Source organism: Oxyura jamaicensis, chromosome 28, assembly GCF_011077185.1.
Source record: "Oxyura jamaicensis isolate SHBP4307 breed ruddy duck chromosome 28, BPBGC_Ojam_1.0, whole genome shotgun sequence".
Taxonomy (NCBI): Eukaryota; Metazoa; Chordata; class Aves; order Anseriformes; family Anatidae; genus Oxyura; species Oxyura jamaicensis.
In genome coordinates, this window is record NC_048920.1 from 1,432,788 (window position 1) to 1,443,598 (window position 10,811).

The 10,811-nt window shown below is 53.1% G+C and overlaps 1 protein-coding gene across 1 annotated transcript in view; it reads right to left on the reverse strand.

Annotated features, from left to right (window-relative positions):
* Window positions 1–5,877: 5,877 nt before the first annotated feature.
* The window catches only part of DDX49 (DEAD-box helicase 49), a 5,556-nt gene continuing 622 nt past the window's right edge, over window positions 5,878–10,811 (reverse strand). The window contains exons 2-12 of the mRNA XM_035308684.1: window positions 10,775–10,807; window positions 10,446–10,567; window positions 10,161–10,348; window positions 9,886–10,026; window positions 9,272–9,347; window positions 9,076–9,152; window positions 8,858–8,955; window positions 8,400–8,474; window positions 7,653–7,741; window positions 7,186–7,257; window positions 5,878–6,905 (exon numbers count right to left, since the gene is read on the reverse strand). Coding sequence (XP_035164575.1) covers window positions 6,729–6,905; window positions 7,186–7,257; window positions 7,653–7,741; window positions 8,400–8,474; window positions 8,858–8,955; window positions 9,076–9,152; window positions 9,272–9,347; window positions 9,886–10,026; window positions 10,161–10,348; window positions 10,446–10,567; window positions 10,775–10,807 — 1,148 coding nt within the window. The 3' untranslated portion in view covers window positions 5,878–6,728. The remainder of the gene's footprint in view (window positions 6,906–7,185; window positions 7,258–7,652; window positions 7,742–8,399; window positions 8,475–8,857; window positions 8,956–9,075; window positions 9,153–9,271; window positions 9,348–9,885; window positions 10,027–10,160; window positions 10,349–10,445; window positions 10,568–10,774; window positions 10,808–10,811) is intronic.

Below are 10,811 nucleotides of genomic sequence, written 5' to 3' on the forward strand. Positions count from 1 at the left end.
TTTGCTTCTGCCTCGCAATAACAATTACTGTCAGCAGCTAAACAGCAGCGGCTTCCTTGCTGGAGGAAAAAGTCTTCTGATTGCAGGTACCTTGAGAGACCTAATTCTTTTGGCAAATGAGGTTCTTAATTATTTATAGAAAACCTAGACAGAACATTAATAAAGAGAACAGAGGGGAAATGGCTCACATGTAAGATGAGGATGAACAAACAAGAAATCTTGCAAGCTTCCCCTGCTGGCACAAGGTTCTGAGGAGCAGCGATGAGGGCTGATCGCTGAATCTGGACTTGATGCGAGCCCCTTCTGACCAGCTCAGCAAGAGGAAATGAAGCTTTGCTAATACAGGGCATGCCAATAATAGAGCCTCAGAAAAAGGATGTGTCTAACGCAAACTCCATCTGACAGATGCCAATACAAGCCTCCCAGGCTGAACAGGAATGCAAATCCAGTCCAGATCTACAACAGGCCTGGCAGCCAGGGTGCCAGCCACCACCAGCTCTGCCACCAGCTCACCCTGCAACCTCCCTCAGCTCTCTGGGCTTTGATTCCTCCTCCAAGAAGTCAATAATCACCCTCCCTGGCTGTGGGACCCCAATTCCTAGCATCTACAAGGTGCCTGGAGAGCCAAGAGCAGAAAAGGCTAGCACAGGCGGGACCGATTAATGCCCTAGGTCTGAGTGATTTTAAACCAGAGGTAAAATCTTTCTCCTCCCAGAATGCCACCGTGGAGCTCCCCTAGCAATGGGTGTTGTGTTGTTAGGCAGCCTCGCAGCAAAGCTACAGAGCAGACTGACTTTGATGTCCGTGTTTTTGTAAGAGCACACCAAAGCAAGCTCCTGATGAAGGGAAAGCAGCTAGGCACTTTATCTGAAACTGCCGGAGGATCAAACTCAGGGGAACTGGTAATTAAATAGCACCAATGATGAAAAATAGGTGACCTAACCGTTTTGGGCTCCCTGCATCTGGGCTGCAGAGATCATCTGGTGTGTTACTCAGAGGATAGGTTATTTTTAGTTCAGAAATGGTCTGTTTACACTTGACAGCACAGGCAAGTGTACTCTGTAAGTGTAACCCCCCCCCACACATACACACATGCACACACGGGAAGACAATTTCCGCGTGCGCCAGAGAAGGCAATTAAATGTGTGTTTTTGGAAAATGGCCATGAACACGTAATAAAGCCCTGAACGCCAGCGAGGTTCACAATCCCCTTTCCCAGAGTAATTTATAATTATTATTGTTATTAGATTGTGGTGTGTAAAGGCAGTTTCTGCTCCAAGGGAAAAGAACACGAGCTACAACACTAATCATCGCTGCACAAGGTCCGTGAGCTTCCCTCCACCTTACCAAAAAAAAAGCAGCAGCTGGAATAATGCTGGGAAGGAGACACTTGTGATAAGAGCAACGCTCCAGGCACGAGATGTGGCAGCTGCAGCACCAGGTAACCTAAAGGAGTAACTCACGCTCCAGCCAGCTCTCAGCCGATGCACCGCTGTCGGTCACTGAGCTGCCGGGCACTGCTGAGCACAGCCCTGGGAAGTGGCAATCAAAGGGACCAAAGTCAAGTTCCTCGCATGCCGCTGTCAACTCCGGCTGTAGGGAGTTGGCAGGTGGAAGGGGGCGGGAGGGTGGTATCCCTGCTGTCCCCAGAGCATTGTCTCTGTTCAGGGAAAGGCTCTGTAGCCTGCAGCACCGGCTGTGCCAGGGGTTGTCTCCACTGTAGGTCACGGGGATTTGCAAACGCTGCCACAAATGTGAACTGTCACCCTTTAAGCACCCCGTCCTGTGCATTGCTTGCCTGTGACGCTAGAACAGGGCAGCCTCTCTGCCTCAGCTCTAGCTCCTCACCCCGTTGCTAGCTTACTGTTCCCACAGGCTGGTAAAACAAAGTGAGAGAGGATGTGGTATGTAGGCTCTGCCTTCTGTTTCCACTAATGCTGGGCTAACGGGGTTTCAAATCCCGGCAGGCGACAGACAGAAAAAGGCGTGGGAGAAAAGTCATTTCACTCTAGCCTTACTGGATGGAGATATTAAAGTCCTGACCTTGTTATGGGCAGATGAAAACAGTGTCTGAGCCTACAGATTGGTGTCATCGATGCCACCTTTCCTGTGGTCTCAGAACAGGAGCAGCACAGCTGATGAGATTTGGGTTTGGGAATGCAGGAATGACACGGGGAGGTTCCATATGCTGTAACAGGCGTCTAATTACCCTCAGGCCTCGGTATGTAGAACAGGAAGAATTGCAAGGCTGACCTATGGTTTGGTTTGCAAGGTATGGCAGTATTAGCTCTCATCTCTACTCATGCGGTGCTCGCACACATCACTTGAGTAAAGGAACAGAGCTGAAGGGATGGGAACGAGCACTCCAGCAGGCTAGTGCTGTGCTCACAGCTTCTCTTCAAAGCCGGAGCAGAGACTCCTGCTCCTTGACGACTGCTATCCCTTCCCAGAGGTGACAGGAATCCAAAGCAAGTCACGCAGGTATGCGCTCCCAGGAGACACAGCTGCTGCAGGGAGGCAGGTATGAATTAACCAGAGCCAGCAGGGAGGCTTTCATAGCACAGAAGGAAAAAAAAAAAAAAAAAAAAAAAAATCTTTGGTATTCCCTCCCTCCGCCCCATTTTTGGAGCCCTGATGCTGGCAGAGAGGAAATGGGGGAGTTGTGACAGTGTCAGGCAGGTCATACCCGTACTTCACACACAGTGAAGATGCGTGTCCAGGCAGCTGCAGTCAAGCCCTGGATGAGGGTGTGCCGTGGACGAGGGGGTTGTTTAATCAGCAGGAGCTAGCAGGGAAGAGGCAGGAGGTGCAGCAGGGAAGGTGGGAGTTCAACAAAGCGACTGCAAGGAGCTGGGAGGAGAGCCCTAGAATGGAGAGGAAGCCAGAGCTCCAACGGAGCATTGCAGGGTTACAGGATCCGTCCTGCCCTGCTCTCAGCAAAGGGGAACCACCACAGCTTGGTGCAGGGAGGATCCCAGGTCGCAGCAGCAGGCAGCTGGGCCTGCATGCCACAAGGGCAAGGCTCGGGCACAGGCAGCTCTGTCCCCACACTCTGCCTGCCTTTTCTCCAGCTAAATCTTTAGTATCCCCAGCCAAGAGGCCTTGTGCCGTGTTTCCCTCCGAACAAGGACCAGAGCCAGCAGCGAGCGCGTCCAGAGCACAGAAACTGCCATCTACCGGCTGACCCGCCAGCAGGGCCACCCCAGGGCCCCCCACACGAGCTGCCCCGGGTTAAGGACCTGGAGGAAAAAAAAAAAAAAAAAAAAAAAAAAAGGTTGTTCCCGGTAGGAAAACATGTTAAGCAGCTTTTTAAGGCTTTCAAAACAGCCGAGCTTGTGTTCACAAAGAGCACCCAGAGGTAAAGCAGCGGCTGACACAGCACAGGTTGAAGAGGTGAGGTGCCAGGACAGCGCAGAGAGCCCAGCGGGCAGCACAGCCACGTGAAATGCCCAGCGGAGCTGGTGGCTGCGCTCCCAGTGCAGACCCTGCAGAAGCACGGCGTGGCTCGGCCCGCTGCGAGGGCAGCAAATCCTGCCTGACGGAGAACCAGGAGCACCCGAGCTGTCCCTCGCAGCATCGGGACAATGCCACCTCTGGGTAGCAGACAGGACGAGCTTACATCAGAAACCTGGCAGGTTTCTGGCCGGAGGGGAGCTATGCTGGGTGGGGAGTTGGAAACGGCTGCACCTGCAGCCAGCAGCAGCAGAGCTGGAATGCAAGCTCCAATGCAGCTCTGCTGTCTCAGCAGAGATAAATCAAGAGCCTGGGCCAAAGACTCCTTCATTGCAGCTGCTTTTTCTTTGCCACAGAAATCCAGAGCTTTCCTGCCTGATTCAGTATCTATTTATATACGGAGTGCCAGCTCCTGCAGGAGACCACCCCATCCTTCAAGCTGTCCCCACTTCGACTTTTCCCTGTTGGACAGAACTGCCAGCATGGAGAATTTACCAAAAAACCTCTATCTCACCTACGGGGATCCTAGCTTTGCTGTTTAGAGGAGCCAGCATCTCCCTTCTCCCTGCGAAACTTCTGGGAAGCGCTCCTCAGCCCTGTCCTCCCCCAGAGGAACAGAGCTGAGAGGAATGCTCCAGGAACAGGCAAACACTTCCTAAAGCACACACACGACAGTCTTGACATGTGCCTGCAGCATAAAGGCCGGACAGAATCACCCCCCAAGGTAGGAGCTGGAGGTGTAAGCTTGAGCAGAGTAAGGTGGTGGTTTCACACCTGGCCAGGACAGGAGGATGAGGAGGGGTGGCACGGGTACAGGACCACCCAGGCCAGGAGGATGAGGAGGGCTGGCACAGGGGCAGAACCATCCTTCACACACACCCCAGCACAGCCCCCGCCCCAGCGCCGCGTTCAGCACCCGCACGTAGTCCGGGTGAGGGAGAAAGCAGCTCCGAGATGCCGAATTGAGGAGTTTCCATAGCAACCCAGCCAGGGAAACCCTCCCAGAACTGGGGAGCTCGGTCTGAAGGAGGGGAGGGAGCGGAATGTGCAGAGCATGTGGATGGCACGCGGCGAGCAGGCTGCAGCCGTGCTCAGACGCAGCAGGGCACAGAAAGGCAGCCATTCTCAGGCTGGTTCTTGCACAGCACCTACAGGGAGGTGTGTGAGCGCCTGCTCGGGGGACTGGCCCGTGGATCTGCTCACAAAGGAGAGCAGCTTTACGGCCAAGACACAACATAGTGTGTGGTGAGAAGCAAGTCCTTGTGTTCCTGGGGGATTCCAAAGGCTTGTGGCAGGGCTTAGAAATCCCGGAATATCCTACCTGGAGGGCAGCAGGTACAGAAATGTCACCCACTATCCTTGGCTCTGGGCAAGATGCAAATTCCTGATCTGGGGAATTAAAAGCATCTTTTTACATCCCAGCCAACACAGCAACCTTTTTCTGCTCAGCCACTCCCAGCGCTAGGTGAAACAAGCACATCTAGTCAGCACTACAGAGAGCTCCTCTTGCCAGCACGTGCCCTACCTTCAGAGAGGCTGCTAAAGGACACGAGACGTATTAAAAGGAAATTTGAATAAAGCTTTAAGACAAGGGCCTTGATCAAACCCCACGTGTCACATTGTGCTGGAAGGAGACGAACAGCGAAACCCCCACCAGGCTGAAGCAAAGAGACTTCAGACAGCAGGTTAAGAAGTGTCTGTGAGAGAGGGGGAAACTTCTGACACTCCAAGGCGGTATCAGCACCTTCCCCAGGAAGGCAAGAGCAGCCTGTCCCACACAGGATGTCTCTTTAATCAGCAGCTCACAGGCTTGCTCCACAAATTAGCATGCACGGGGCTGTAGAAGCATTTAGTATTCAGAAAGCATTGGTCTGATACAAACTTATTTGCTGCTGCTGCAGCAGCTGCCACTGGTGACAGTGAGCTGTGCTACGAGGCAGGCTCCGAGTCCTTTATCCTTCCTGGAGGGCACCCAAGGGGACAAAAAGCAAGGAATACAGATCTGGCATCTCCTGAACTCCAGAGCGTACCACACCCCTCTCATCTCACGCCTGCCACCAGGCAGCCAGAGGGATGTGCACCTCCCCAGCCCTTGTCAGTGCTGTGCCCCTGCATGGCTTAAAAGCACCCCGAGGCCGTGCTGTGCGTGGCTGCAGGGGGTTTCCTGAGGGAAATAGCATTTTTTTTTGTGTGCCTAGACCACACCTGAGTCAGGCAAAGGCACCCTAGGGACCACACGCTGCCTGGAAAGGAGCTGGGTTCAGGCTGCAAGGGGCTGAGGACTGTAACACACCCAAGAAACTCAGCCCTTGTCCATTTCTTGAAATACAACTGATTTTTATCTCCCAGCTGTTTACCCACGGAAGGTGCTGCTCCCCCACAACAACACCCCCACGTGCTGGAGAAGGTCAAACATCCAGGCAGTTGTTGCAAAAGTATTTATTTGGGTGCTGACCATAGAAACTATTTTCGTAAGCCAGGGGACAGAAATAACAGCTCTTCAGTCCCAAGGCAGAGGAAGCTCTGAATATTAAAGAAGGCACCGAGGATGAAACCCGAACAGAGCTTTGAACTGATCGTCTGCAAAAACAGGAGTCCCCAGCAGGCCAGGTCACTGAGAGAAGCCCAAGACTTTGCTATCCCCATGGTTAAGCTCCAAGTAGTTGGAGCTGAGGCAGAAAATCAGAGGGAAGAGTGCCACTAAACAGACAAAGCAGAATTATCACAAGGTAGTCCCAGGACCGCAGTACAACCTCCCCATGTGTTCCAGGAATTTTCCTCTCAGAAAACCCTGGACTATGGCACACGCCGGGGCTGAATTCATCCCGTCACATTATTTTTAGACTCTGGCTCCGGGGAGAATCTGTTGATATAAACAAGTGTGAGTGGCAAGCAGCAGCCCTTGAAAGGGAAAGAGCAGGGACTGAATGAAGGGGAGAGAGAGAGGATTTTTATTTCCCTTCGCGTCACCAAGAATTCAGGTCTGGCCTCTCCTTTGCTGGAGGAAGGAAGCACGCTCTTGAAAGACATTCTTCAGGAGACACAGCCAGCCTGTCAGGAAAGGCCCTGGTAACGGGGATGGTTTATCAAAGTGTCCCTTCTCCCCTCACCCACCTTCCCCATACTCCCCAACACTGATTTTGGGTCAGAATTGTCCATATTAAATACTCTTAGATCCCAGAATTCTCAAAGGAGCAGCAACGTTAGGGCAGTCTGAGCCAGCCAGCAGGGCTCCCACGCTCCCCAGGAACGGGAACGCATCAGGCCAAAGGATGTTATTTCTCCTCCTTAGCTTGCAGTCTGTTCTTCCGCTCCATCTTCTTCTGCAGTTTCCTCTTCACCCGCAGCTGCTTTTGCTCCTGCAGCGTCTGCTGGACCTTCTCACGGAATTTCTTGTTTTTCTGCTTGATCTTGGCCAGCTCCGCCTTCCTTTTTGCCTCCAGATCCGGATCCTGCAATGGCAAAACGAGCACACTAACGATGTGCCGAGGGACAGCGCCAGCCCCTTGCCTTTCCCAGGTGCCCACTCTGCTTTCTAACCCCTGACCGAGTGAGCTGCAGGAATCAGACACTGCTCCAGAGCACTTTAAGAGCACCCTTTAAGATAAGCTTCACCCTGAGGCAGGGGTGAGGCTGACACACCACAGCAGTGAGGGAGGAACTGGCATTTCTTTTCCACGTCAGTGGCATTAGACCAGCTGCTGATTAAAGTAGACCAGCACCAACTCTCACCTTCCCTTCAAGGATCATTTGTTTCCGCTTATTTATTTCTTTCTTCTCGTCAAAATCCATGCACTCCAGTTCCTGTCAAAGCAAAAATACAGCAGGGCAATCAGTCACCGAGTCTGACGCAGAGGAAAGTGGCTCCAAAAACACTCAGCCAAGCCTCAGCGTGCACACGTGTGGCAGCTCGCAGCCCTTCCTCCACAAAGCGCCAGCCTCCAGCCCCAACGCTCAGCAGCACAAAAACGCTGCAGAGATGTGCAATAAGAGAGCAAACTTAGGGAAAACATCTAAAACCAACCCTCCACCACATACATTTAAGTGCTTCCACTAGGAAAAAGGAACAGAAATTCTTTGTTATGTGCTCAGGAGAAGAGCTGCATATCCTGAGCCTCATGTCTGAGCACAGCAAACCTCCCGGCTACACCCAGGTTTCCTGTCCTCTGAACAAAGGGGCGGCACGTTTGCACACTCACAATTTCACACTCCCTCCTGGTGACGTTCACGTGGGTAAGGATGTCAAGCACAAACCGCTCCTCCACGGAGAACTCCTGCAGCTTCATTTCTAAACCAGGGCGAGACGTTTACACATCGTGGTTGGTTACAAAACCCAGGGGCAGATTCTCAACACGTTAAAAAAAAGTAAAATAAAATAATAATAATAAAAACCACCACAAAACAAACAAACAAAACCACAGTTAGAGTTCCACTGACCAAGAGTGGAATCGTTGTCATGTGTTATGCTCACTCTCACTTCTGCAGGCCTACAACAAAAGATTACACCCTCCCCTCTGCCCGGAATTTCCCCTAGTAGATGTTGCATTTACTGCGTCTGTTTCCTACAAAAAGATGAAGTCTGAACCTAGCAAAGCAACCTCTTTTCACCCACCTCAGCATACACAGTGGTGAGGAAGTAAGGAAGAAGCTGGCTGCTTTAACAAAAAGGTTATAGGAGTAAATTCAACCTTTCTGCTCCACTAGAAATAAAAGGAAGACAAACTCCTTCAGGCCTGGACAAGCACGCTTATGCCTGGAACCATCGACAGCAGAATCAAAGCTGATGGAGGTTCAGGTGCTCCTACTCTTTTCCAAGCCGTGGCCACAGGAAAGGGAAACCATTGTTACACTGATGTTCTGAACCACACATCCTGCACCGCTGAAATCAGGGCTGCAAGTACCGCAGGCACAGAAAAACATCCACGATCCTAAATTGGAGCACTCACTGATTTCCTCCTCGATAGCATGGACGAGATGGATGTCATACTGCGTCACCATCGTAATGGCCATTCCGTTCCGACCTGCGCGATAAAAGCCGTGATGTACGAGTCCTGACAGGCAGAGGGAAGGGAAGCCTAACCCGTGCCAAATCCCATCCATCCCCGCAAGCCAACCCAGCACATTGCGGTGACAGGATGCGCAGAAGGGTCGTTATTTGCTCTGAGAAAGCAGTTAGGTATCGGTGCAGAGCAGGCACAAGTCAAGGTGAGCCGTCCTTGCAATCTGAAGGCAAGGTGCTGAGCCAGAGACCCGAATAAACCTGGCACGGACTGAAAAGATCGCACTGCAGCTGCTGTGAAGGCTCCTCACACCCGCTCAGGGCAGAGCCCCAGCCCTGGGATCCCAGATTTAGCCACCTGCAGCACCGCCCGGCTGCAAGCCGCGCACGGTTCTCCCCGCTCACCTGCACGGGCCGTCCGGCCGACGCGGTGGATGTAGATTTTCGGCAGGCCTGGAGTGTTGTGGTTAATGACAACTTGCACCGTGGGAATGTCCAAGCCTCTGGAACGCAGGGAAACAGAAACGGAGAAACACCATTTTGATGTTTACAAATATACGTAATTCTGATGCTTAAAAGCAAAGTCAGGGCCTTTGGCAACACGGACTGCAGTTTCCTCTTACCTGGCAGCGAGATCGGTAGCAATAAGAATCTTAAAGATGCTGGACTTGAACTTTGCTAACGCTGCAAATCGCTGCCGCTGTCGAGGGAGAAGTCTGTGTCAGGGAGGCTGCGACCCACGGGAGCTGACCCCGACGGGTGTTTGGCTCGGGGATGCTCCCAGAGGCATCCTCCTCCCAGCTCTGTCCAGTCACTCACCTGTTTCATCATGGAATGCAGAGCTACGGAAGGAAAACTGAACTTCCTAAGCATCATGTTCAAGATTTGGCATTCCCTTAGGAGGAGAATAAAAAAGAAAAACGTATCAGGCAAACGCGAAGCTGTCAGATCAGGACAAAACCAGGGATCCCCTAGAAACCCTCGCAGCACGATTACCACGATGCAGTCAGTTACTGAAACACGCTCACAGAGGGGGGCAACAGGACTCCCACGCCACAGCAGCTCACCCCCAGAGGGCGGCTGGATTTCCCCTCACACTCACGGGAACGCCACCAGAAGCACACCTCCAGCAGCCTGAGCCACCTGAAGGAAGGGAACGGGGAGGATCTGGCAGCGCGACCTTCCCCGCGCCTTTTCCAGTACCATCAGCAAGAGGAAAGGGAGATGCAGGGCGGGGGAGCAGCTCGACCCTCTGGCGTGCTGCATTTCTGGGCGGCCCTTCAGTCCCAGGCTGCTCAAAAGAAAGAGCGTTCTACCAAAGTTCAGCAGAGGCCGAGGAAGCCAACACCATCGGGGGCTAACAGCAACGCGGCGGGAATTTGGGATCTGAACTAAAACCAGGAAAACGGGCACTAGGAAAAAACTCCACTCACTTGCAGGTTTTGGTGAAGATGATAACAGACCAGTCCTCGTGCTCGTCCTGGAAGGTCTGGATTAAGTGGACCAGGTAGGCGTCCTTGACTGCTTCGGGTACGAGCAAGTAACGCTGATCCAGCTCGTCCACCGTCCGCACCCTGTTGGGAGGGCAAAGCACCAAAAAAGATGGATTTGACAAGAGAAAAGGCAACACAAGGGTCATAAGGGACAGCGAGGAGATGAAATGACAAAAAAAGGAACAGGGTTTGACGCCCAGCGGCTGTAGACATACTCAGACACGGCCTCCCAGAAGAAGGGTTTGTTCATGGCCAGGCTCTTCAGCTCGTTCAGCGTGTCGGTCAGCGTGGCGCTGAACAGCAGCGTCTGCCTGCGTGCCGGAACAGCCTCCAGGATCACCTCCAGGTCGGCAGTGAAGTCAGCGCAGCCCTGCTCGAACAACCGGTCGGCTTCATCCAGAACCTAGGCTCGGCCGAAAACAAAACGAGGTCACCCGCAGGCATCCCTGCGAAGCCGGAAGGTTTTAAAGCGGGGAGAACAGGGGGGAAGACGGCCGTACCAGGAACTTCAGCTTTTTAAGGCTGAAAGTGTTGGAGCTGCGGAGGTGATCGGCCAGCCTGCCGGGCGTGGCGATGACGACGTGGGGTTTGCGGGAGAGCTCCAGGGCCTGGGCCACCATGTCTGCGGCAAGAAGCAGGCGGTCACGACGCGTTAACCAAACACAGGCCCTACGAATGTTTGGTTTACAAGCCTACAAAGCATCACTTTTCATTTCTACCGCCTCGGGTGCTGCCTAACGCTGCCTCAGCGTGAAGGAACCACGGTGGATGTTTTGTTCTTTCCCACCCCAACCCCATCGGGGCCAGAGGGCGGCGGAGCGTCACTCACCGAGGCCGCCCACCACCACGCAGTCCTTGAGGCCGAG